The sequence below is a fragment of the Passer montanus genome, unplaced genomic scaffold, assembly GCF_014805655.1.
Source record: "Passer montanus isolate IOZ18808 unplaced genomic scaffold, ASM1480565v1 scaffold4, whole genome shotgun sequence".
Classification (NCBI taxonomy): Eukaryota; Metazoa; Chordata; class Aves; order Passeriformes; family Passeridae; genus Passer; species Passer montanus.
This window is the reverse complement of record NW_024368818.1, coordinates 16,198,409-16,224,375: the sequence shown is the minus strand read 5'-3', so window position 1 is coordinate 16,224,375 and position 25,967 is coordinate 16,198,409. Positions and strand designations below refer to the sequence as shown.

At 43.9% G+C, this 25,967-nt stretch overlaps 5 protein-coding genes across 28 annotated transcripts in view; 4 read left to right on the top strand and 1 right to left on the bottom strand.

The window, feature by feature from the left end:
• The window catches only part of SYTL2 (synaptotagmin like 2), a 40,733-nt gene extending 36,860 nt beyond the window's left edge, over nucleotides 1-3,873 (top strand). For all 15 annotated transcript variants that reach the window (XM_039718634.1, XM_039718637.1, XM_039718638.1 and 12 more), the window contains 3 exons: nucleotides 547-646; nucleotides 1,412-1,617; nucleotides 2,674-3,873. In XM_039718634.1, the coding sequence (XP_039574568.1) occupies nucleotides 547-646; nucleotides 1,412-1,617; nucleotides 2,674-2,819 (452 nt within the window). In that variant the 3' untranslated portion in view covers nucleotides 2,820-3,873. The remainder of the gene's footprint in view (nucleotides 1-546; nucleotides 647-1,411; nucleotides 1,618-2,673) is intronic.
• Nucleotides 3,874-6,198: 2,325 nt separating this feature from the next.
• CCDC89 (coiled-coil domain containing 89) lies at nucleotides 6,199-8,509 on the top strand. The gene is given in 4 exon segments (XM_039718712.1): nucleotides 6,199-6,243; nucleotides 7,465-8,084; nucleotides 8,087-8,186; nucleotides 8,188-8,509. Coding segments are annotated over 3 exon segments (1,005 nt in total). The 5' UTR covers nucleotides 6,199-6,243; nucleotides 7,465-7,495; the 3' UTR covers nucleotides 8,504-8,509.
• Nucleotides 8,510-10,708: 2,199 nt separating this feature from the next.
• CREBZF (CREB/ATF bZIP transcription factor) lies at nucleotides 10,709-19,414 on the top strand. 5 transcript variants are annotated; one of them, XR_005628577.1, is made up of 4 exons: nucleotides 10,710-12,183; nucleotides 12,840-12,917; nucleotides 14,262-14,332; nucleotides 17,858-19,414. XR_005628577.1 is itself a non-coding variant. In XM_039718609.1 (3 exons), exons 1-2 carry the CDS (start codon nucleotides 11,294-11,296, stop codon nucleotides 12,886-12,888), a joined length of 939 nt encoding a protein of 312 aa, XP_039574543.1. In that variant the 5' UTR covers nucleotides 10,710-11,293; the 3' UTR covers nucleotides 12,889-12,917; nucleotides 14,262-15,297. The 5 variants fall into 5 exon arrangements, 1 of the variants encoding a protein (XP_039574543.1); XR_005628576.1 differs by having other exon boundaries at nucleotides 10,709-12,183; nucleotides 12,840-14,332; XM_039718609.1 differs by lacking the exon at nucleotides 17,858-19,414 and having other exon boundaries at nucleotides 14,262-15,297.
• Nucleotides 19,415-19,515: 101 nt separating this feature from the next.
• Nucleotides 19,516-25,302, bottom strand: LOC120506704 (transmembrane protein 126A-like). Of its 6 annotated transcripts, none has more exons than XM_039718612.1 (6): nucleotides 25,166-25,302; nucleotides 24,766-24,907; nucleotides 23,183-23,307; nucleotides 21,138-21,331; nucleotides 20,386-20,500; nucleotides 19,516-19,778 (listed from the first exon to the last, which is right to left on the bottom strand). In XM_039718612.1, the coding sequence occupies exons 3-6, from the start codon at nucleotides 23,296-23,298 to the stop codon at nucleotides 19,574-19,576; spliced, it is 630 nt and encodes a 209-aa protein (XP_039574546.1). In that variant the 5' UTR covers nucleotides 23,299-23,307; nucleotides 24,766-24,907; nucleotides 25,166-25,302; the 3' UTR covers nucleotides 19,516-19,573. The 6 variants fall into 6 exon arrangements, with proteins under 6 accessions (XP_039574546.1, XP_039574544.1, XP_039574548.1 ...); XM_039718610.1 differs by having other exon boundaries at nucleotides 24,766-24,902; nucleotides 25,166-25,293; XM_039718614.1 differs by having other exon boundaries at nucleotides 24,766-24,902; nucleotides 25,205-25,260.
• Nucleotides 25,303-25,349: 47 nt separating this feature from the next.
• The window catches only part of DLG2 (discs large MAGUK scaffold protein 2), a 982,417-nt gene continuing 981,799 nt past the window's right edge, over nucleotides 25,350-25,967 (top strand). Inside the window, exon 1 of the mRNA XM_039718578.1 lies at nucleotides 25,350-25,508. The gene's annotated coding sequence lies outside the window, so the exon portion shown is untranslated. The remainder of the gene's footprint in view (nucleotides 25,509-25,967) is intronic.

Here is a 25,967-nt window from a genome sequence, read left to right as displayed (position 1 = left end):
TGAATTTAATGCAATACTAAGTACAGGAAGTAGCAGCAAGTATTTAGAAAGCAGAAATTTATAGCAGTCTAATCAGTTGGGTTTAATCTTGTCTGGCAACAGACAGTGGACCAATCTGAGAGTGAAGCCAGGTCAGGTCTCTAATCCAGACAACCAGTCAGTAAGAACCAAATATATTAAGAACATAAAAGAGCTTATTTGAAAGTACAAGCAACAATAAATGCTAACATCACATAGAGTGATGACAAGCTGATCTGTTTATCTAGGAGTCTTGGGAAGAGTAGACCAGTGGCATGTGTTTGCTTAGTTGTAAGAGAAGAAAAAGTCATTGTAGGAATGCAGACATGATGTGATCTTGCGGTACTTTGATGGGATGAATATTTCAATTTCCAGAGTACAGAGAGCAATGTTGAATTAAGATGTGAGATAACAAGTCCAGGCTGAATATCACCTCTGCAAATGGGCAAGAACTGCTGCATCAGACAAAACACCTTTAAAAGCTATCTGCTTAAGCAGATGTTTTGTTTTGTTTGTTTTTTTTTACAGGAAAGAAGACGCTATCCACTGGTGAAGTCCACATCTGGGTGAAGGAATGCCATAACCTCCCTCTTCTGAGAGGCAATAGGCTCAACTCTTTTATTAAATGGTAAGAATTGTGGTTGAGTCATCAAATGGTGGCCTAATAAAGCTACAATTTTGCTTTCTAATTGTATCTTCTTTTTCTACATTCTTATTAAAAGAACACTGAATTGCCTTCTGATTCTCCTTTATTGTAGTGCAAATTGTCCTTCATAATTTACAGGTTCCAGATGCTAAGTATGTACCACCCAGTAAGTAAAACTTACTGGGAGAGCTTTCAGTGTCATTATTACACTTTGTTTTTGTCTCTCAGTCACTTGGTGGAATGACTAGTCAAACTGTTCTGGCTTTTATTCACATTTAAGCAAAACATGTTTCTGCAAAACTTGGTTTAGCTTAGCAAATTTTGGGAGGGGACAGAAGAGTGAAATAGTGTAATAGTGTGAATGCATAGTTGGATTTCTTCCCCCTTCCTTTCCACATACAGACTAAAAATGTGGAGACAAGAATAACAAGATGGTTGGGGAAATCTCTGGCAGCAACAAAATGTTTCAGTGTCATCAGTGATAACTGAGCAAATAAACTCACTTGTGCCTCTTCCCTACCTGCCTTGCCCTTCCATCCTCTGAAGCACAAGGGTGGATACCTGCTGCAAGTATTTCCTGCAAGGGACTGAGAATATGACCCTTCACTCCATCTCTGTAAAGCACTGTATCTTCAGTCCTATTTTAGCATGCAAAACACAGTTAATCAGAAGCTTTTGTCCTTTCAGTATGTTTAACACAGGCTGTGCTGCGCAAGTGCAAACTGACAGTGCTTTTTCTCTCTGAAGTACCATTCTTCCAGACACCAGCAGAAAAAGTCGCCAGAAAACAAGGACGGTTTCAAAAACTACAAACCCGGTGTTCAACCACACCATGGTCTATGATGGCTTTAGACCAGAAGATTTGAAAGAAGCCTGCATAGAACTCACAGTCTGGGATCACAACAAACTGGCAAACCACTTTCTGGGAGGCCTCCGGATAGGCCTTGGAACAGGTACTGGACAATCACCACATTAATACTTAATTTACAGAGTAGTCTTTCCTTTTTTTTCCCCCCCTTTTCCATTTCTTCTCTTTAAGTCTCTCTTTTCCCTTGAACAGTTTCATTTAGTAACATACCTATTCTTTAAAAAAGATCCTGAAATGTAAATAATAGTAGTGTTAGAAGGGTTAGGATGACCGGCAAGGAGAAATATTAGGAAAAAACCTTTGTCTGGCCATACATTGTATCTGGTACTGTTTAAACTACAAGAATATGGTATTCAGAAATATTAGGAAAAAACCTTTGTCTGGCCATACATTGTATCTGTTTAAACTACAAGAATATGGTATTCTGCACCTGAAATCTGATAATGTCTTGCAAACTTACTCATGCAAAAAAAATAGTTTAAAGACAGCAGTGGGTGGAAATAAAAGGATAGATCATGAATGTAGGATAAGATTGGAAGATACTGAATAGGAAAAATTATAAATGCAAACAAGTCTTTAGCATAAGGGCAATATAAGATGTGCAGATATACCAACAGGAAAAGCTTACAATTCTCATATTTTTCACTTTCATTCTGCTCTCTGATCTGAGAGGAGGATGTGTTTGGAGTCTTCTCAAGAAATGCAATGTACAAACAATTTTTCACAAATTAATTTCTTGCATGGCTCACCAGAATAATCTAAATTACAAATTAGAATAATAAATATTAATTTCAATTTTAAGTACCCAAGGTTGCATTTCAGTACAAAATCAGTACTCTGTTTTATTGTTAAACCTTCTCAGATGTATGGACAATTGACATCTTTTTCCTTGGGATTGTGACAAAAAGACCAAGGATACAAAAGGAAAAAATCTGGACAAAGATGACAAAATTTGTGTGAAACAGTTATTAACTGAATTTGACATAATTGCTCAAGAGTAAAAATGTAGAACTGGGTTTCCAAAACACTAGGTCAGCTACTTGAGGAGGTGTAACCATTTTAGAGCAGGCAAATTTGATTGTCTGTGCTTAAATCTGCAGCAGATTAAGTAATTTTTCTCTGAAAACTGACATTTTTCTAGGCAAAAGCTATGGAACTACAGTAGATTGGATGGATTCTACTTCAGATGAAACTGCCCTTTGGGAGAAGATGATGAACTCCCCAAACACGTGGATAGAAGATACACTACCTCTCAGGATGCTTATGGTTGCAAAATTGACAAAATAAGGTGGATTTTTATTTGTTAGCCTCAAAAAGGAACCTTGGGAATTAAATTAAAAGCATGGGGGTGGAACTTGGGAGAGGAACACAGTAGTAGCTTTTTTGACAGTTTCTGCTCTGTTACTGTTCTGGTTTTGTGCTGTCAAATGCCACTTTGTATTTCAAACATCTGCTGATTGTTATGTAAATTGTAGGGATTTTTAAATTTCTTATTCACTGAAAACAACTTCAAGAAAGAAGGTGCTTACAGAACTCAGTGTTAGGGGTAGCTGTGATAGCTGGATTACTGTGTTGTCCAACTGAAACATTTCTGATCCCTTAAATGATCCCAATAATCAGCAGAAATATAAGAGCAAGTCAACTGTTTCTGAACATTGCTTGGATTGTTCTTGAAGTCTTACTGATAAGACAGCAAGATTAGTGTTAAAGCTCATTGGTATGTATTTGTATCCTCATTATGCCATGTTAGATCTCACCAGCATGGAACATGGGCATGAAGAATTTAGTTTTTTGAAAGTTCCTCTAGTTGTAATAGTACATTTCTCGGACATGAAAGTTACTTCCCCAATGAAAGAAGCATGTCATGAAGTGTCACTGTTGATGTCCTATTCTACAAGTAGAAGAGGACTTAGTTCCAATGTACTGTAAAAAATCAGGGTTATAAAAGGTTTGCTTTATATATGTGTTAATCATCTTGCTAGCATAAAATACCTAGTCTTAAGTGCTGAAGATGTGAAGGTGAAGTTTTTTTAATTCCAATCCTACTCAAAATGTCAATTTTAGCGATGGCAAGAATGTTGGGTATTTATTCTCCAAAGTGCCCTTGTTTGTACCTGTATCCATTAGTTTGGGGTTTTTTGCAAGAAGTGAACTTACCTGTGCTTCAGCGCCACCGTTAGGAGACTGGGAGGACTGTGGTGGGCTTTGCTTCGTTTTGAGGCATAGCAAATAAGACTGGAGTTTTTAACTTGTAGAAATGCATGCTACTGGTAGATAAATACATGAAATACAAAATATATTCCTTTTGTTTCTTTTTTTTAAATAAATGCAACCTATTTAAACTAAATAGGAATTCAGTTTTTCTTAAATTCCAGGGGTTTATGTTAGCCATTCAGCATGCAATATAACAAAATGCAGACAGAAAACATTTTTGAAAATAAATGCACAGGTATTTACTCCAGCTAAGTCTAAAAGCTGGTGAAATCTTTCAGTAAAGTTAGAGTAGAGGGGAGAAGGGAGCTCTTCACAGCTCTAATGCAATTGCTTGATTTAATAATAGAAATTTAAATGCTACTTGGTATTTATTATACACTATGAAAAAAAGGAAAGAGGCTCTTCAGCCTTCCAGGGAATCCACTATCCCTCTCATCAGCCAGGCAGTCTGTGGAGTTTAAAAGTGTCAAAAGCAGTTTGCCAGTCTTTGATATCTTCCTGCTTCAGGTGTTTTGTATGAGATTGGTAACTGCTACAGCTTCCACTCTGTCAGGCATATACAAAAGACTTTTTGTGTGCATATGACACTTCAGAACAATGATTTTTTACCAAAATGGTACAGCTTCTGCTTTGATTCTACATTCTTGAAGAGTCACTACAGAAAGGATGGTGATTCTGAAAAAGAAGAGGTACTTAATTTATTTGTATTTGCTCCCTATATGAATAAATTTTGCATCTGAAAACATAGGTTGCTGTGAACATGACCTACAGTTGCAGTTTTTTCTCCTGTGAAGCTCAAATACATTGCAAAGTCAAATCAGCTTTAGGTTCAATTGCAGAGATGGGGTCTTAAGGCTCCACATTTGCAGGACTTGCCTGGGTCTTGCCTCCAAATTTGCAGGACTCTCAAAGCCAGCAACTGACTCAGAATTCACTATTGAGGGGCTGCTCAATAGTGGGCCACAAGTGTCATGTAATCTGCTGTCTTCTATACTCTACAAAATTTTTATCCCTAAACTTCACTGCTATCAAAATAAAATGTTTAGTTTGTCACCATGACAGTTTCCTTGTCTTCTGATCAAGTAGAAGACATTCTGTGTCTTGCTGTTCTTTTAGTCCTCCTAAAGGCTAACACAGAATTTTCCTGGTATCTCAAAAGACTCTGCATGTCACCTTACTAATAGACCAAACCTCAAATTTTGAAAAGCTACCCGAACTTGAATGCAAGATTTACTTACATGTTGCACTTGTAATTAACTAGTTTGATTAACTAATGACAAAGGGGTACTATGTACTCATCTGGGTTAACCAATAAACTGAGACAAGCAGCAAAAACTGTTCCTTAAGTACAAAACTTCCTCTCCAGTTTTTAATACATTTCTTTTCATTGTGTACAGAACCCCTAACTTCAGCAGCATCATAATATGCTGATAGAGAAATGTGAGTTGGGAAGTTGATTAAGACAAAAAGTTTCAAGAAACTGCTTAATTTGTTCTCAAGGCAAAGGGAAAGCCTTTAGTCATCCATAACCAAAACTTTAAAGGTGCATAATTAGCTACTCATTAAAGGGCAGTTTGATAAATTAATAACTATGCTTTGTCATAAAGGTGAACTGGAATTAAGAATCAAAGCAACCATACTCCTAAAATATCTTTATGTATATTCATTCTCGTCTGGAGAAACACACCAGTTCCTTCCTCTCTTCTCCTTCATGTTACAAGCTCATCTTTCTTTTAGTCCATGATTTCTTTTTCTTTTTAGCACATTTGTGCGTATATGCATATATACACATGTGTGTATATCTTCTAAATTACACTGTTTTCATTTGCTATAAACCAAGCTTCAAAGTCCTAGCTCTCCTTTTGTGCTCTGTGTTCAGAAACCTCCCATTGCTGCAAGTAAGGTTGCAAACCTGAGATGGTGCAGCAACTCCCATTGCTTTGGTTTCACCCATTTTGAAACCCATCCTTTGCCCTCTTCTGTGTGCTTCATGTCTGTAACCCACAGCACTTTCTTCTTTCTCCTTTTTATCCCTTTCCAGAGGATTCAGCCAAACCTGCACTGACTTTTTTCTTCCAGTTGGATTTATTTTTCACTTCCCTATCCTGTTGGCCAGATTTTTATTAGCTGCTAAATAAAGTTGTGAGTTGTTCAGGGCAAGGTCTGTCTTTACTTTCCATGGACCTTCAGTGTGTTCTGAGGTCAGAGCCTGCTATTCTGATTCTGGCATGTGCAGGATGTAAGCTGACAACGAGGAGTTCTTCAAGCTTGTGGAAATTCTCTTTCCAAATCTGGGTGCTTTTGAGAGTGTCAGCAATGTTTGTTTGCTAAGAAACACTGCCAGCTCTTTCAGCCACCCTGGTGGGACTGGCCTGGCTCCAAGCAGCCTGGATGAGGTCATGAGCTCTGGAGTGACTGGATTCAGCATCTTACCTCTATGGAAACAGAACCTCACAATAGGACGGACAACAAACAGACATCAGGAAGAAAACACCTGGTAAGAAAATAGTTTTCTCTTCTTAAACCCTGCTCGTCATTGTATTTCCACTGAATGGCCTAAACCTTTCAGTCCTTCCCCCTCTCCTCCATTTTTTGCAAGGGATCCAAGGTAGCAACAGTGAGAGGGTGTAGGATAGTGGAGGCAGAGTTAGTGTCTGTACTGAAGTCACTACTACACAGCTGTGAAATTCTTTGTGTTTCACAGGTGTTTATTCATTTTTGTTGTATCTTTCATCCCATCATTTAAGCTGGCTCCTTCCCACATCCTATCTTTACCTCTAGTCAAAGCTCAGGAATTCACAAAACCTGATTATCAGTGTGCTGTTTCATGTGCTGTTTCAGGTCTGTGTCCAAATGAAAAACTTGTAGATGAGTTGTAGGCTAACTTTTCAAATGTCTGGGTAGTGTGCTGTGTGATTCAGCACCAATAATCATTTTGGTGCATATGTAATAGAAATATTTTCCTTATTTTTAAATGAAGAACCAGATTTTTAAAATTACATGTCTAAATTAATCCAGCAGATCAGTGTGAAAACTCAGTTGAGGAACTGTTTCTCCAGGCACAGAGGCTTTGTATCACAGAGCATTCACTATTTATTAAGATTGTATAGGTCTTTTACTTGATTCATAAATCTCTAAGCACAAGATAAGGCTATTCGGTTATTTTTAACTAGTAATGTACTATCATAGAAATCTTGTAAATCACTTAAAAGTTTGACGTAACCCTCTGTGTTTTATTTGCAGTTACAATACAGAGCTGTAGGAGAAAATAAAGGCAGAGGAAAAGGATTGCGTAAGGAATTATTTACAGCTTTATCACTTACAGGCTTTTTACCTAAATATAATAGCAGTTCTTGTAGCTACAACAGCAGTGCCTCGAGAAGGAATAATTAGCTAAGCTAGTCATCAGCAAATGAATAGGCTTGCATAAATACTAAGCCCACACTCTTTGCTTTTGCTCAGTCTGGCATCCTTGAGTCTCAGTGTGCCTGACTCTGAACCAGAGGAGGGGAGGACGGCAGGCCTGTGTGGTTGCCGGCTGACATTGGTTTTGGGAGGTCCTGTTCCCCTACATCAGTTTCTCTGGACTTCCAGAGAAGCACCACCAGCTTATGGCAGCAGTGTTGGCCACACAACCACTGGGTGCTGTTTAATTATGCTGAGTGTCACTAACAGAACCGGCCACTATAAAATTTTATCTTGTCTTTGCATAATATAGGTGCTCCATGCCTTAGGAGACTGGAGCAGGTATGGCTGATCCCACAGGCGATCCAGAGTCAGGCAAAGACATGGAAGATCTGACAAAAAGCTTGGAGGAACTCTGTGAGAGCTCTAAGGAGCAGAGTGAGGAGGTGCTACCGCTTTCACACCTAGAACAGCATCATCATCTTTTCTCTATGCTGAAGAGGAAAGCACACAAATGCTGTGGAGACCTAGAGCAGCTCAACATGGAGCTGGAGAAACTGAGGGGAGAGGATGCTGTGAAAATTAAAACCCAGACCCAGCGTATTCAGTATTTGGAGAGGCGCTTCATGGATCTGGTCAAAAACCATGAAAAGATGATCCAGTTCAAAAATGAACACATAAAACAGCACATGCAGCTGTGGGAGGAGAACAAGCGTCTGCGGCAGGACAGGGAAGCACTCTTCAGCCAGGCTGTGAGGGAGAAGGAAGCTGAAGTGCTCTGGCTGGCAGGCCAGACCAGGAAGCTCTCACAGCAGTTATGCTCCTTGCAGGAGAAATATGCTTCTGAGAGTCACAGAGCCCAGGAGTGAGAGAAGGAGCTGCTGGAAGCTCAGAGCCAACAAGCAGATGCCTACACCCAGGAGGTGGATTCACTGAAGAAGAGCTGCAACTCCTACAGGAGAAGCACCAACAAGATGCAGCAAGGGCTGAGCAGGCAGAGTCAGCAGAGGGCAGTGAGCATCAGGCCAAGCTGGAAAGAGAAAGAGCAGCTACTGAACCTGGCCATCTTGAGGAGCAAAGCTCTGCAAGATAAGGAGCAGGAGATTCAGAAGCTGGAGGAGAAGCTGGAGACTGTGGAGGAAGCCATGCAGAGAGCAGGAAGGTGCCTCAAGAAAGAGGCAGCAGCAGTAGACAAAGATCTGAAGGTTCAAGAGCTCCAAGGACAGCTGGAACACAACAAACAGGTGTACAATGAACTCCTGCTGCAGTTCGATGCTTACAGAAAGCACAGTATGGATTTGCTGACTAAAGAGAGAGCTCTGAATGTCAAACTTCGTCACTTTGTTGCCTAACTGCAGTTTTTTCTCTGTTCTCCTCTCAACAGGTGCCTCTGTGGTAACAAACCCCTGAATTTTGTTCCTCTCCATGGGACCATCCTCTAGTTTCTTTATACTGTCCTCACCAGCTTAAACCCTCTTCCACTGACAGTTCTGTAGCCTTTTTGTCATTATGCCTTTCTGAAAATAAATCACTACACTCTTAAATATGAACATGGATCATTGAACTAGTCAAACCTGTGACATGAATGATTAGGGTGGAAAACAAAATATGAATTTGATTTATTTAGTGCTAACCTCTGCTGAATTATAGGTTTGTTTGGTTGGATTTTATTTTTCAAGATAACCAAAAACCCTTAGCCTTTTGTATTTGATTCTGCTCTAAAGTTCAACAAAGGCCCTGAGGCTCCAAGAAAGAAATCCTACCTTGCAATATTTCTGCATTCTCTAAATTCAGGAACTTAACAGGTAATCCAATAATATCATACAACAACTGATTCTCAAGCAAATTACTTTTTATAGTTTTCTAGTAGTCCTACAGATTTCTGCAGTCATTTAAACCCTATTTAATGCCAGAGTAGTATTTATATTCCCATTCAGCTCAGAATAAATTGTCAAGTCTTTTGGATTATTTCAATCTGTTCTTTGGAATGGAACAATGTTCTAGATGTTCCATCATGGCTTTTTTCCTGTTTTTATCTGTTTCCTGCAGATAAATATTAGTGATACACTCTTCCATTTTGTGCACGTCTGGCAGCTTTTGACAATAAGAAAAATCTTTCCTGTCAGCACTGTGGGATCCAGAGACCTCCCACTCTCTCTTGCTGGTCTCCTAGGCAAGAAGGAAGATTTTTGCTGCTGAATTTCAGTCTGCTCTTTAAGTTTCCAACAAAAAAAAACAAAACCCAAACAACCCCCATGAGGGGCCACACAGCATCCCCCACGTGGGCTGTAGGCAGCTGCCTCCAGAGTTCTTTGCCACATGCTTATGCCTGGGGTTAACTCAAGAATTTAGGAAATGGATTGAGTATTTCTTGGTCCTGAGTATCTATAAGCCACAGCACGGTATCAGAGTTGTTATCTATTGAAGCCATTTACAGAAGTGACTGGAAGCAGCAGGTCTGGAGGCCAGTGACCAGCTCGTCTCAAGGACTGGCTGAACCAGATGTGGTTTCTGGCTCTGGTACAGGCTTCCCAGAGGAGCTGTGGATGACCCCATCCCTGGAAGCATAAAGTGTGAGGTTGATAGGGCTCTGCGCAACCTGGTCTAGTGAAAGGTTTACCAGCTCAAGGCAGGGGGGTTGGAACTAGGTGATTTTTAGGGTCCGTTTCAACCCAAACCATTTTGTGATTCTGTGATTCTGACTCTACAAAGCAGCAGCTGCTAGCAGCCTTTCTTCTGAGCTTCTCTGGACTGCCCTTGAACCCAGGCAAAGCCAAGGTGAGAAGTATTGCTGTACTATCTGCTATGTGGCAAACCACAACACTTCTCCTGATCCTGGTTCCTGCAAGTGTCGTTCCACAGGTGTTTTATGGACCACATTCTCCTACTTTTTAACCATATTTTCCTGCTCTGAGGTGCCTACCCCACACACACACATTTGGTTAATCTCAGTGCTGGCAGCTACAGTGTAAAGCCCAACTGACTCACATTACACACTGTGCTCTTGGTCTGAGAGCTGGCTGCTCTGTTTGAACTAGTCCATAGGCAATGAGGAGCACCTGTATCCCTCTGGTCACTGCAAGGAACCCTGAGACCAGGTGCCTAAATACTCTAAATCTGGGCAGAGGACACTCGCTCGCTTGTGTGACAGAGCAGCCCCACAGGCCTCTGCCCCAGCCGCAGCCATGGGGTGTGGAAGGAAAGACCCCCCATTCTGCACTCTTCAGGGACATCCCCCTTCCCACCCGTGGGCAATGGCTACGTGTGAGAGACCTTCCCCCTGCTGCCTCACACACAAACCCCTTGTCACTGCCCCATTCCCTCCTTCTCTCCCCATCACTCACACACGCCCCTCCTGCACACCCACATCCATTTCCTACACACCTCTCATCACCCAAACCACACAGGTCTCCCCTCACACCTCCAGGCTCCCATACCTGTCACCCTGCTGCCCACAAAAATTGGATTACCTGGTGTGCAACAAGCCAATAATTACATGTGTGACATTAATTTATTTCAGAGTTGCACAAGCCTGGGTGCTCGGCGGTATTCCACAAATCAAACACATTGACTATCAAAACTTTTTACTATTTATATGTTTTAGCAAACAAGGGAATTGGTGTTACAAGCTAAAAGTTATCTAGTTATCTTATTAATTTGTATTCTCTCACTTGATGGTTCTCTCTTGCTCATTAGTCTGCATGCTCAGTCTTTCTCTTTTTTTGGGGTCGGTGGTCCATGAGTTGGTAGGTGGGATATCCCCCTGCTGGAATTATATTTTACCCAGTCGGAACTGATTCAGCACAGTTGCCCCGTTGGGTTTATTAATTTATTCCTTATCGTGGGAGTTCTGCCCGCTGTCCTTGTGGCCCGTCAATTCTGCATTCTTTGTGTCCGCTATCAGCAGTACATCCTTCTTCCCTAGCTTCGTTACCCTCCCCCTAGGTCTGAGGTCATTGAAACACGTTGAGCCCTAGACCTTAAGAAGGCAATTCCAGTGACAATTCATTTGTCCTTCTAACCCCTGGAAATCCCTTAGAGCTCATTGGCTGCTCCCTGTTTCATGGATCTCCCTTCTCGTTGTTTAGGTTTGAAAGCACACAAATGTCAAAGAACATTCTCTCTCAAGAAAATCTTTACCTATGCCGCACTTGGTAACATTTCCCCCCTCACCCCCTCCCTCATTCCCAGAGGCCGCTTTCCCGCGCGCGGGCGCAGTCGCGAGGCGCTCCCCCCGCGCCGCTTCCCGGCAGGCTGCGCGCGGGAGCGCCGGGCGCCGCCCGGGCGCCTCGGAGCCGCGGCGGCAGGAGAAGGAGGCCGAGGCGCCCGGCGGCCCGCTGGAGGTGTGGGAGCAAGAGGACTGGTTCCCGGGGCTGGAGCTGGGAGACCTGCTGGAGGCGGCCCGGCCGGACTGGGACCTGGACGCGGAGCTGAGCGACTGCTTCTGTGGGGAACCGGAGCCGCTGCCCGCGCCGGGCAAGGGCCCGCGGCCGGCGGCGCCCGGGCGGAGGAGCGGCGGGGCCGGGAGTCGGCTGAAGGCGGCGGCGGCGGCGCGGTTGAACCGGCTGAAGAAGAAGCAGTACGTGCTGGGGCTGGAGAGCCGCCTGCAGGGCCTGGCTGCCGAGAACCGGCAGCTGCGGGACCGCAACCGCGGCCTGAGCCGCCGCCTGCGAGAGCTGGAGCGGGAGAGCAGCTACCTGCGGGCTGTGCTGGCCAACCAGAGCGCGCTGGGGCAGCTCTTGAGCCGCCTGGCCGGGACCCGCGCCGGCGGGCTGCAGCTCAGCACCAGCCTCTTCAGGGACACGGGCAGCCGCCAGCAGCAGCAGCAGCTCCAGCCCGCCGGCGAGAGCAGCGACCACGACTACGCCCTGCCCAGCTCCCGGCCCCGCGGGCTGGAGGAGGCGGCGGCGGTGACTGAGACCGAGGAGGAGTGGGCGGCCCCCGGCGGGATCTGCCTGCACGTGGACCGGGATCAGGTGTCGGTGGAGTTCTGCTCCATCTGTGCTCGGCGGGCAGCGGCCTCCTTCAAAATGTAGGGTCAAGTACCTGCTGCAAGTACTCGTGGGGTTCTCACCCGTCAGGGCCTCGCGTCGCGGCGGAGGAAGCAGGCGATGGTGCGGAGGAAAAGAATCCATACAGTGGTGATGGGGTGGTATTGGGGGAGATGCAAAGGAGGGGAACCTGGCGCTTACTTAAGTGGCCAGGGTAAGAAAAATTCTCTCGAACGGCATGTTGGGAGCCAGACGGTGGCCTTGGTTTAAGGTCCTGTAGATCTGGCGTGTGGACGGTAGTGGTGTGAGCCTGCTTGGCGATGGGAGTCGCGCAGAGCTGCGTGCAGCAGTGCGACAGTGGTCGTGCAGACTGACGCGCGTGGTGCACACGCGGAGGTGCCGCCAGAGCCCGTTCGCAGCACTTGGGTGAAAGATCATGCCGGCTTGATGCATGAAGGTGTGCTCGGCTCCACTTCGCAGTAAAGATAATGCTGACTACCCGGTCTTGAGTCAGATAATGTCTAGCCTGCTTATCCTGAGGAGCCGAAAATGCTTGCTTAGAAAACCAAACAAAAACTCCATTATGACATCGTCACTGGACAGACTTAAGAAAATAGTAATGGTCGGCAAAAGAAAGCATGCATATGAAATTGTACTGCATCTCAGTTATACATTACTATTAAAACTTCTCTGACAGTTTCTCTTTTAGGTGGTTGCCCTGCCAGGCTCCGTTGTGTAGGGGTTAAAGAACAGTCGTTTCCCACCTCGCAACCTGGTAAGGATCAATATATTCCCATAATGTGGTATCAGACAGCTTGCTTTGCTTATCCCAGTCTCTTGTAATGACTGGTTCAGAAAATTATTTTTCTGTCCTTGGCCTACTCTGCCAAAATGATTCTAGCTCTGGATGACAATTTATAGCAAAGGTTACAATCACATCAGTCTCATTAGCTGTTTTCCTTTTTTCGTTTTTGAAACAACTACACTGGTTACATAGTAGCCAATATAGCAGCTACATTTTGAATTTTATAAAAATGCTCATGCATTTGAAATAGAAATTTCCTATTTAACCAAGTATCTGATGAGCAGAAAAAGGAAAACATGCTAATAAGGGGGATGTGACACTTACTGCCTTTTATTACAGGGGATTGGCCCAAAAGTCTAAGTAAATTGCTTTTTGAATGAAAAAAAGGAAAGGAATTGGTGACCTGTTGGTTTAAAATGCTGTCTAGTATTAGGGATGCACAGTACCGTTCAAAAGCCCTTCTCTACTTGCTCTAATTCACAGTGCAGAGTTTTACCTGATGAAACAGCCTGAGCACTGGTTAAATCACTGCAGAGGAATCCTCACATAGAGGAGTTGCTCTTGCATGGACCTCTGAGGAGAATTAGGTTTGAAGAATCAGTGCATCAAAGTAACTCATTACTTTACCTTCCCATGAGTAAATCTCTGTGCCCAGGCACACTGAAATTCCTGTGTTACTTCAGAGTAGCTTTACATTTTAAAAATATTGCATGTATATGCATGTGCTTAACTCTACTGTAGAGTTCTTAATTAAGCCTCTTACAGTATCCAGAAATCTATAACCTGACATAATTATAGCACAGTTTGGAGATAAGGAAATACGTATCTTGAGGCTAATGATAGGAAAAACGCTCCATAATTGCTCCTGAGATAGGAGGAGAAATAGTTTGACAAAAAAAATAGTGTGTGTTTTCTTGTAGTAGTCAGTGTTTCTCCCTGTCACAAAAGATGAGTGGGTTCTTTTTTCAGTTGTATTACAATGTTTAGGTTGTTTAAATGTATGTCAGTTGGGGGAAGAAGGATTGTGAAAATGATAATATGTAAAGTGAGGTTTCACAAAGAATACTTTTCTAAAACAGATTATTTTTTTTTAATTATGCTATTTAGTGTTTTTGAAGTCTTGTTTCTTAAAGCCTTAAATTTTGTGTTTAAGGCTAAGTAGATGAAAGCATTTCTCTGAGTCAGTTGCTTCATTGGTGCTAGACCTTGTCATGTGTTCATCAGTAGAAAAGGAGTTTGATTTTTCTTTGTGAAACATCACTGTGTGATAAAGTATATGTGTATTTAGCATCCTTGTTTTTCTTTATGCTAAAGTGGATTCAGCTGTGTTGGGGCAGAAGAGACGGGACCAGCTGCTGGCCACATTTCCTGCTTTATTTTAAAAGGTAGTATAAGAAATGAGAATAAAGAGGTAACAGGGCGTTTGCTGTCTTTGGTTAAAAAAAAGAAGTTGAATTCTGGGGTTATTTACTGTCATCCAAGATGTTTTTTTTTTTAAAGTCAATAGTCTGTCAAACAGGTTTTACTCCACTGTATGCAGAATTCCATCTGTTCAGGGGATATTGCCAGCACAAAAGAGACTTAGTGGGATATGTGTGACCTTACACCTCTGCGGTGGCATCAACAGGGCTGTCCAAAGTTTCAGCCTTAACTTGGGTAACTCTGCTGTAACTGATGGGTTATACCAGTGAACGGGAGTCAGAGTTAACCACCAGGGCCTGCACTGACTGGTATGCAAAATGGAAATAATTTAGATTCAGCCTAATCTCAACCTGCCTAGCTCAGACTTCATGAACATGCTTTATTTTTCAGTTTAATGTGCTTGAGGAAAAGAGAAACACTAATGTAGCAAGCATGGGATGTTCCAGTGGCATTTTTATGGTTACTTCAGTGTAGGAGTGTTTTTAAGTTAATTTAAATATGCATTCTTTCTTGTTGCATCACTGCTGAATGGCAGGGTCAGGGACAGTTCTGGCCTCTGCTGTGAACCTGCACAATGCTCTGTTGTGACACGACCTGTGGCTGTGTCTGAGAGCAGCTGATTTTCTGACATGCAAAATGATATATTGTGGTACAAGAACAACAAGGTCAAGTCCCAAGAAAGTCAGTGGCTGCAGGCATTTCTAGTGCCTACTGAATCATATTTAAACCAAATAGAAGGGAGGAAGTTATTTGAAACTAACCAACTGTACTATCTGTATGGTGTATTATTAATGTAGCTTTTTGAAGTGAAAGCCTTGAAATGACATAACTTAATACTTGAAAATATATTGTAAATGTTTCTTTGTAATTATGTGCCATTCAGATGAGAATACAATATCATAATAAAATCAGACTTGTTGATCTTTCAGTTTATGGGCTCAAATGTTTTTTCATCTTTCCTTTTCATGAATGACTTGGTTCTTTTAACAAAGTGGTAAAACAGAAAGGGGAAAATGTTGCTGCTATCTCTGGGTCATCAACTGGAAAACACGATAAAATGGATCAGGTTTTGCAGGAGAAATGTTCTTGCTCTTCTGTCTTTGGAGGTAATTCTGTGGTGGGTGGGGACAACACAAAAGTGTTATTCCTTGAACTGCAGATAGAGCTGTACTTCTGAGAATCAGCACTTCTTGCATTTCATAGTTGTTATTAAGTTTTTTATTAATATGGATATGTTTGATCAGTATACCATGGAGGAGTAAAATAGTTACATAAACCCTTCTGTGGTTTATGGGCATCTTCCTCCTTTCTGTTCTGTTTTTAGGCTCTGAAGTTTCATGACTGGTTAATTACATTCAACAGCTGTTGAATCACAATCTTTGATCAAATTGCTATTTCCATTCTAAACACCGGAGTGAGTGATAAAAACAAAAGGTTTGACAGTGCTGAAAGGACAGAACATTTTCATGGCTCTGGAGTGGGCCATGCACTGTATGTTCACATTTCTGTTCATCTTAAATGCTTTATTTGCAGAGGACAGTTTAAAATAGTGCACTGGCTTGCTAGCATGAGGGGATTCTAGTGAAAGTGGTCTGCAGCTTGATAAAAAGGAGAATTTCACAAAAAATACTGCATAAAAATGTAAAAGCATACTGGTATGCTCTGCCTTTTTGACCTCTAATTGTAGAAAATAATCCTGTTCAGCAGTGAAACGTGTTTGGTAAATTGTATGTACCACAGAACCAAGTGCTGCCAGTGTTCAGCTGCACAGCTGTGCTACCTGCATTTACCCTTTTTTTCTTCTCAGCAGAGTCACTTGAAGACTATTCAGCATTTAGATAAGAAACAATTTCATGCTCAGTTCTCCTTTAGTCCTTTGGAGTTTGATTCTGGTGCTGTGACTCTTGGTAGTATTCTAAATTAACTTCTCTTTCCTCTGACGAGCTTTGTAGCATCTGGGAGTTAAAAACAAATCCATGTTTCTGTAATCTGTAGCTGCCTGGAGAGATGATGATATCAAAGGAAATGCAGGGAGCCATGTTCCAGCACTTGGCATTTCCAGATAATCAGATTTCTCATGCCATTTGTCAAAACTGTAATCAGTTCTCCCTGTGACACACATGGATCTTTGGCAAAATCCAAAGGCCCTTTGTACATTTACTGATTTTTGAAATGCTGTGTTTTCTAGAGTTTGTAGTTAAGGAGGTTTTCTGCTGGAATCAGCAATATTCTGGTTATTGGGCTGTATTACTATTAGTTACACTGTAAAATGTCTGAAGGATATGTTAGGTGTGGGAGCTGTTCAAATGGACTCTGTTTAAACAACACCCTGTGCAAAAATTGCACATTACCAGCTGCTGATTCTACATTTTCCCACCCAGTTTAAGTGGGATATGCAGATGTAGAGAAATAACTCTGCCTGTGCTCATTAGCAGGAGGATGCCAAGGGCAGGAGTTGTACCAGGAGGATTTGCAGAAGTAGAATACATTGTAATGTGGAGACAGCATTTAGAATGGTGCATCTACAAGAAAAAAAGTGGAGCTTTTTTAGTATTTCTCTTGGCTCTTATCTGTAGCTATTCTTTGCATTCTTTTGGCCATAGTTGAGACTTGCAGTAGCCTGAAGTCCTTTCTGTGGGATATGGAGCCTGTGCCTGTGCTTGTTTCCACTACAATGGTGGAAGAAAGGATCCAGCTAACACCTGTTGTCACTCAGTGTTTGTGGGGAGTTTATTACAGTTGCCAGAGGCCGAGGACTGGTTCTTGGGGGTTGTAGGAGATAGGTCATCCTGTGTATGAAACAGGATTGGAAGGAACATTCCCAGATTCCCACGTAGACACTCCTCCACACGCATGCATGTCAAGTGGGATAGTATCTTGGTGTCCTGTGTAATTCTGAAACAATTTCAGACTTTATTGGTTGACTTCTGAGAACACTGCTTCCCCTCAATAGATTGAGAAGTACAGAGGATGTAACTGAAGTTCCTTGTTCACAAACACACTGACTTCCTAGTCTCAGGAGTGTTCAGCTGACCTTTGATGTGACTAGTGCTGAACACGTAAAGTACACGCCTCCAAGCTGTGTGTTCATCAGTGATGCTGGAAAAAACTATCAGTCTTTGCAACTTACTAAAAATGTTGAGGAATGTAGCTTTTTTTTTTTTTTTTAAATATACAACCTTCACCTTTCACTTCAAGAAACGAGTATCTAAAAGGATGTGGTTTGCCCAAGTCAGACCACTAAACATCAGAACACGCATTTTGGTGACTGAGGATAATTATCACTTCAATTTATACCAAAATAAAAGTAGTAGTATATGGAAGGGAAGATCCTTTTGAATCTCACCCTTTAATAAGCAGTGGAATCTGTTTAGAGTATTTTAACTATATAATGTTAAACATTTGCAATAAGCATTGAGCCAATCATTGTCATGCTTCAAGATACTATTGCACAATAACACATTTATTTTATGTTTTTATTATCACAGGTAAGTGGTTCTGTTGGTTTAAGTCTGATGGCTTCCGGAGCTATGACAATTCTCTGTCATGTAAAATACTTGGTCCATGGGAATCTCCAGTCGGGGTGATTAAGGTAAGGCCAAGCTGTCTGGGTGCAGACCAGGATGGGAAAACCACGTCACACAGCAACACTGAATCAAGAAAACTGAATGATCTCTACCCGACAACAAAAGGGAGTCTGCATCGCTGCTGCTCCTGGGTATAGATAAAGAATGTGTCATGTTCCTGCTGTAATGACCCATTTTTAAGGAAAAGGTAGATAAAGATGATGAAACTCCTTCAATATATTTTTATCAGCATTACAGCATAAATTTAACCACTTTTAATTAAAGGTCTCAATGCTGAATTCTTAATTCTCATTAATAAATATTTCCATGTGCATCAGGGGATGCTAGAATTGTACTGAATTGACTGTTTGCCAATAACTGTACAGCTTTTACAGTTAGAGAAACATTTAGGTTTGGAAAAGACCCCCAGGACCATCGAGTCCAACCTTTCACTCATCACCAGCTCCTTGACTAGACCATGGCACTGAGTGCCACATCCAGTGGTTTCTTGAACACCTCTAGGGATGGTGACTCCTGCCACCTCCTGGGCAGTCCATTCCAATGCTTAACAAGCCTTTCTGAAACGAAATTCCTCCTGATGTTCAACCTGAAACTTCCCCAGCAGCATTTGAGGCCATTTCCTCTTGTCCCGTCATTTGTTCCGTGGGAGAAGAAGCCAACCCCCACCTACAGCAGGTTAAGGCCATACAGCAGATTGGGAGTATTGCTTCTGTAGAAGAATTCCTGAATTGGCTCTCAGACTGCAGAATACACTAAGGACACCTCAGGCAGTAGGAGAGCTGCATTTTATATTGCTCTAGAATATACAGCCACCAATGTGAAGACACACCCAACTCATAAATGTATTACTCTGGACCACAGATCTTGGATGTAGGCGAAATAACCCAGTAATGGCACCAGCACTCAAAGGCCTCTCACACACCCCCATCCTTCAGGAAAAGACTTAATTTCAAGGCAAAATGGTTGCAAAGCCAAAGGCTGTTTTTTTGATATGCTGGGAAGCCTGACAGGACTATCACTCCTGATTGCTCTGTGATAAAAGTGTTCTCTACAGTGTGACCCATCCAACAGTGTAAAAGAGGTAATCTTGTGACAAAAGTGTTGTTCCAGCAGAATGGCAAAAAGGGAAAAAAAGACTCAGATTTTTAGTAGATCTCTAGTAAAACCTTGCCTTGAGCTTCCCCCTTTTGGTTGCAGGTTTTTTTGGGTTTTGTGGTTTGGTTTTGGGGTTTTTTTGGGTTTGTTTGTTTGTTTGTTTTTTGGTTTTGTTTTTTTTTAAATAAATCTCTATGGTTTGCATTATGATGGAAAAAATCTCTTTTTCAAGAATACTGATTTTTTACAGCTTCTAAAAGTTGTAGCATCACCTTGGAACCAAACATTAAGCAGGAACTATAACTGCTTTATTTACTCCCACTTCCAAAGCAACACACCTGTCTGCTATTCAGGTGTATACACTAAACTGGGCATAATGAAAAGTTTAACCTGCATTTAAGTTCAAAACTTAAAAAAAAAAGCCAGTGTAGAGACTGTTTTTGTATTAAAAAGACACAGCAACACTTCTTTTTCTTGTTTATTATGGTTATTTATCCAAGGCAATTGAGAAGTTGCTTTACTTCATTCAGGTAGCTCTTCAGGATCCCTGCTACTGTTCATCTGCAGCAGCATTTTGATATATATCCCGTGCTGTTTGGTGGCAAGATATAATCCAGTCAGAGCCTGTACCAGTATACCCAGACTCATCTTTCTAAAGACAGGCTGGGAAGTTGTGAGCCAGTAGCGTAAGAGATTTTCTTTCCCTGGCAAGGGAGTTGACATATACCTAAACAACAGAAACAGTGGTGGAAACTTTTTTTTTTTTTCCATGCAAGTGTCAAGATTTAACATAAATACTTATGTAGATAGTAATTTTTTCTCACTTCTCCTATGTTAAATTCACCTGGTGGCACTGAGGTCTCTGCATGAATGCTTTAAAACATCCTGACTGTGTGCTGGGTCTCACCACCCTTGCCTGCCCCTGCTGTGCTCTGAACTACACAGAATGACATCTGTCAGGGACTCTGCCTGCTGGGCACTGCCCAGGGTCACTGAGGTCTCCTGGCTGTCCAGCCACCTTCGGTGGTGGCAGGATGGCAGCCACTGCTACACCACTGCTACACACACCCAGGCACAGCCTGGGACACTTGGGAGACTCCTGCTAAACACAAGGGCTTCCCAATGGATCACTTTGCAGATCTCATTTCACTTTGGCGTAGCTCTTACAAATTTAATTTTGTAATTAGATGACCTTAATGTCTATCTCCTTCCACATCCTAAACATCTACAAGAAGAAAAGTGTGCACAGATCAAATATCTACAGAATCTACACTGCAAGCTGAACATTTAACCCATAAATACATTCCAGTCAATACGTTGCAGATGAGACGTACCTGGCTGCAAGGCTTGCGTTCAAGGGGATAGCCAGGAAAATGGGATAGAAACCACCCACAACAGCACCTACTAATCCTCCTCTGATCACAGCACAGACCTCACAGTTCAGCTGACCTGCATGGCAAACCATATTTCACTGCCAATGTCCACACATGCTCCACCACATCAGTTTATAGGCTGCGTGCAAGAACCTGAAAACAGGCTCTTGACAGAAACTTCCAAGCTGTACAGGTATGCAAAAAATTATAAAGGAGGACTGTTTAAAAAAACAACAACAAAAAACCCCAAAACAACAACAGAAATAGTCCCAAAACAAAAACTGAGACAAAACCAGAAACAATCACTCCCACTCCAACCTATGAGGAATTTTTCATTCGAAAGCTGACCTTCAAATGAAATTGTACAGGTGGGAGGAAAGTGAACGGCTTTGCTGCAGTTACTTTTATGTGACTGAGTGAAAAATGCTGAAAATAAGTAATGTGCAAAATAATTTTTTTTTTTAGAAATATATGTAAATATTTATAAATATATATAAATATGTATTTCCTTTCCCACTCCACTTTGAGAACTCACTGCTGTCCATTGCATTCTGTTTTTCAAACTTTGCTTTACAAACTGAGGTGTTTTTTAAGACCACAACAGTTAAGGAGCACTATTCTGCAAAGAGAAAAACTCTTCTAGTGTTACATTGTGTACAGAAGGCAAAGCCCTTTCAAAAAAAAAAAATAGAAAGGAATGAAAAGGTTTTTACCTGAAAATAAAGGGTCATGCACAAAAGCTTCATAAATTGCTGCTGTTGAGAGAAATGGAATAACAGCCATTGGCATAGCAGACACCAGGGAAGCCTTTCTGACATGTAGGATGCTCCTGAAGAAATTATTTGCTGCTAAGCCACATAAGCTTGAATTTGCTGCTAGGAAGTATTGTCCATGATTACAGAGGTTTCTGTAAAAGAAGGGACATTGTTTCAGCAACTGAGAACTCTAAAAAAGTTTAGTTTAGTCAACACTACATTCCTCTTCTGAAAATCCTGCAACAAGGGGTAAGAGACATAAATCTGGTGCAAAATGGAGAGTAACTACTTTCAAAAGCAGCCAGTGCAGCATCCTTTGTTATATACCTGAGTTTACACACACTTCAAGAGTGAAGTGACAGGTTGAGAAGCCTTTGCTACCATTTTTCCCCCCCATTATTATAGCTAATGGAAACTTCATTAAAGCTCTCCTAATAAGCATGTTTCTAAGGATAATGTTTTCTGAAAAGAAATGAGGAGATATCTATAGATATATATATATATATCTCGATATATATATAGATAAAGTATATAATTTTAAAAAGTCAAGTAAATCTACTTACTCTTCTACATTTTAATGTTTTGAGTAGTATTAAACACTATGGAAAGGATTTCAGAGATGTACTTGCTAATCTTGCAAAACTTAAAACACTAAAAATGTCAGACATCAAGGACACCAACTATTTCTTCTTTTGAATAGGAAAATTCAAATTTTACCTTTGCAATCACAGGCAGTAAAATACAGGCAAACATGTCAATAAATACAGAAGACTGAGATAAAAAATTTAGCAACATATTTAAGTACCCAAACCAGAGCAAATTAATGTACCCAGGACCAACAGAATCTACTTAGTGAGGTACAGAACTGCTACACTGCACAAAAGAAAAGGAAAGGAGGATGTAGAGTTGGGGTTTGGGGTTCTTTGTTTGTTTGAGCTCCCTCGTGTCAAACACAAGTGCTTGGGTAAACAGGAACTCTCAGTCTGACTGCAGTGTGCTTGCTCTTCCTATCCAGACATCAGTGAGCTCCCCTCTGGATACAAGCTGTAAGTCCTGCCAGTGACTGGCAGCTACTTCTTTCCAAGGCCCAGCAATCCATAAATCTAGAGTTTCTATCCAGAATTACCACATCACTACTGAGTATCTGCCTCCCCTGCTCTCCTGGGGAAGGAGGAGTTTTGGAGGCTGAACATGAGGGCAGCAGATCCTACACAAAGTTGCAGCCTTTGCTTCCTCACCTGTGTGGGGAGGCCCTGTGTTACTACCAGCAGTTTGTTTAGCCAGCCATTTAGTCCTATTTAAAAAAATAGAAATAAAATAAGCTTCTGATTACTCTTATTTCTAAAAAAATTATCCAAGCTGATACACACATGCAAATGGCTCGTAACAGAACCAGCTCAGGTCCAGTAAGGTTTTGCAGTGACATGCAGTATCACAAACCAAAAGGTCATTTGTGAGGCCCAGAAGGCATTTAGCTGGCCCTGTGCTGTAGAGAACCCTGCTGGTGAGCCTGCAGGACTCCAGCTGGCTCCTCCACCACCACCTGGATACCTTAGTCTCGCCTTCCTGAAACAGGGAGCAGTGCAGAATGAAATGCAGAAACCAGCAGGCTGATGCTCACTCAGTGAGCTGGCCCCAGGCCAGCTCTGCTGGACACAAGATGACTCCAGCAGAATCACATTTCAGTTTCCTAGAAAAATTTTTAGCTGTAGCACAGGACTGAGAATGCTGAGAGCCAGTCAGGGCTGATCAGCCATTGCAGAACCCTCAGCACCGGGGAGCACATGCCAGAAACCAGCTGAGCAGGACCAGAGCCAACACTCAAATAACCATATTGAAAAAACATAAAACAAGTCTTCTGTTCTGGACAATAACAAGCATCTTGACAATTAACTAATTTTGTAACTGCAAGGAGAATTTGTAATACAAGAATAAGGAAAAAGAAAAGCATCCAGGACTTGAAATCTTTGATACTTATCTTCATTTATTTTACCAGCACTTACTGATCTGCTTTGGGAAGCTCATTGAACATCTTTTGTATGATTTCCATCCGCTTAAACCTTTCCAAAATTAGTCTTTGCTGTGGAGAATCTAGTTCAAGAAACTCTTTTCCTGTCATCTTGAAGTTCTGGATCATAAGGAAAAAAAACCCATATGTAATCCAAGTTATATAGCCCCAGTATAAATCAAATAAACATTTAGACTCTTTGCCACAAATGCATTCCCTACTTTACATGGCAATATTCCAGGTTTAAATTGACTTAACTGTCAAATAGACCTGTAAGAAAAAGCCCCAACCAAATAAATCAGAAAGCCTACAGTTGCAATGGGTTTGTGTGGCAAGGTTTTGGTAGCAGGGGGGAATCAAGGGTAAATTCTGAGATGCCAGGAGCTCCCCATGGCTGACACAGTCTGTTCCAGACCTGCTGCTGGCCATGTCCATGTCCAAGCCCAACCCAACCACTACAGTGGTGGTGTGTGTGGGGAAGTTAAAAAAGGGTAAAAACTGGTGCAAAACAGCATCTGGAAAAGAGGAGTGAGAACATGTGACAGGAGCAGCCCTGCAGACCCCAAGGTCAGAGCAGAAGGAGCAGGAGGTGCTCTTGGTGCTGGAGCAGAGATCCCCCTGCAGCCCTGGGAGGATCCCATGCCAGAGCAGATGGATGCCCAGAGGAGGCCATGACCCCTGGGAAGCCTATGCTGGAGCAGGCTCTGGCAGGATATGCAGCTGAGATTCCCCTGCAGCCCCTGGTGCACCCATGGTGAGGCAGCTGCGCCCATGCAGCCCATGGAGCTCCACAGGGGAGCAGAGATCCCCCTGCAGCCCCGGGAGGATCCCATGCCAGAGCACTTGGATGCCCAAAGGAGGCCATGACCCCTGGGAAGCCTGTGCTGGAGCAGGCTCTGGCAGGATATGTGGCCACATGGGGAGAGGAGCCCAAGCTGGAGTGGGTTCCTGGCAGGACCTGTGAGCCCATGGGGAACCCACGCTGGAACAGCGACTGCTACTGAAGGAGTGACCCCTGTGGAATGGGCCCATTGCAGCCTGTGGGAAGGACTCCTCTTGGGGAAGTCTGTATAGAACTGTCTCTCGTGGAAGGGACCACACACTGGAAAAGGAAGAGTGCAAGGAGGAAGGAGTGGTAGAGACAACACGTGATGAACTGACGACAACCCCCATTCCCTGTCCGTCTGCACTTCTAAGCAGGAGGAGGACATAGAGAAAAACAGCAGTGAAGGGAGGGGGGGAGGGAAGGTGTTTTTAGGATTTGGCTTTACTTCTCATTACCCTATTCTGATTTGATTGACAGTATATTCAGTTTCCCCAAAGTTTCCTGTTTTGACTGTAATGGTAATTGGTGAGGGATCTCCCTGTCCTGACCACAACGCCCGAGCTTTTATTCATACTTTCTCCCTGTTCTGCTGAGGGGGGTGGAAAGTGTAAGAGCGTCTTGGTGACACCTGAGGCCAACCCTTCACAACAGCTCTTGATTACATTTGGAGTTTAGTGATTCACGTGCTTCTTTTCCTACACGTTTCAGTGCAGAAGAAACTCTCCCAGACTTACTCTGCCAATCAGACTTACCTTAAGTTGCTGTTATAACGTGAAGGCTGTGTCCTAAGCCCTACCCAGGGGCCCGGGCGTGCTTCGGTTGGGGCTTGGAGGGCGCCGGACCGAGGAAGCAGCGGGATCTCACCGGGAGCGCTTCAGGCTGTGGGATCCTGTGCTTCGGGATCCCACAGACAGCCCGTCACGGAGCTGTGAGCACCCCCTATCCCTGGGCACTGCACACACGTCTCTCCCTGAGCCCTGCGCGCCGCTGGAGGCAGAGGGAGCCCTCCCAAAGCCCCGGGCCCGCCTCGGGTCACAACCCTCAAACTGGGGAACTGCGGCTCGACCCCGACCTTCAAACCCCACCGCTGCCAGTCGCTGCCCCCGCACCGCGCGGCCCCTCCCGGCCTCCCCGCCGGGCTCAGGCTCCGACCTTGAGCGATGCAGACGGACACGGCCCCGCCGCGCTCACCCGGCCGCTCCCGCCGCCTACAACATGGCTCCTCCCGCCTCACGCCCTCCCCGTGGGCGCCGCCATCTTGCTCGCTCACATGACCCAGGGCCTTCAGAGGCCGCCCGTGATTGGGCCGCCGGCCGCCGGCCCAGCATGGCGGCCGGCGATTGGCCGCGGGCCGGCGGGCGGGGCCCGGCGCTGTTGCCGGGGCGGCGGATGGCGGCGGCGGCTCCTCGATGGCGGCGGGGCTGAGCGCGGATCCTGCACCGGCGGCCGGGACGCGGGGACTCCCCCTTCGCTGCGGGGAGGCCCAGTCCTCGGGGTAACCCGCTGACCCCCTCCCCTCAGCCCGCGCCCCTTCCCCGCCTGCCCCCTCGCAAAGCCCGCTGCCCCGTCCCTCGCCGCCGGTTCCTTTGTGCTCCCTCCCCGTCCCGCCCCCTCGGAGCGCCCCTCGCCCCGGCTGCGTCTCGCTTCGCCCCACCTCCAACCCCTCCCTCAGCCCCTCGGCTCCTGCCTCTCGGTTGTCCCTCAGCAGCCCCGGGGGGAGTTGTGCTCGTCCGTAAAGCCGGGCTGGCTCGGGCAGTTCGCCTGCGTCCATCGCAGTCCCCGGCGGGCGGGCAGCCCTCCCTCCGTGCCGTGTGTGGCCTCGGAAAGCAGCTTTGGGATCCTTCGGGATCGAGGGAAGCGGGGAGGGGGCAGCGGGCAGGAGATGAAGGGGGGCAGCCCCCGAGTCCCTGCCCGGGGACGGGCAGGTCCCGGCTGCGAGCATCCGAGGGCAGAG

What these genes read in the sequence shown, in the direction of transcription:
- CREBZF (XM_039718609.1), top strand. Translation starts at nt 11,294, where the DNA reads ATGCCGCACTTGGTAACATTTCCCCCCTCACCCCCTCCCTCATTCCCA. An exon ending in GCAGCGGCCTCCTTCAAAAT is followed by an intron (nt 12,184 to 12,839) that starts GTAGGGTCAAGT and finishes CTTCTCTGACAG; the next exon opens with TTTCTCTTTTAGGTGGTTGC.
- LOC120506704 (XM_039718612.1), bottom strand. Translation starts at nt 23,298, where the DNA reads ATGACAGGAAAAGAGTTTCTTGAACTAGATTCTCCACAGCAAAGACTA. An exon ending in GCATGACCCTTTATTTTCAG is followed by an intron (nt 20,501 to 21,137) that starts GTAAAAACCTTT and finishes TTTGCCATGCAG; the next exon opens with GTCAGCTGAACTGTGAGGTC. An exon ending in AACGCAAGCCTTGCAGCCAG is followed by an intron (nt 19,779 to 20,385) that starts GTACGTCTCATC and finishes TCTGTTGTTTAG; the next exon opens with GTATATGTCAACTCCCTTGC.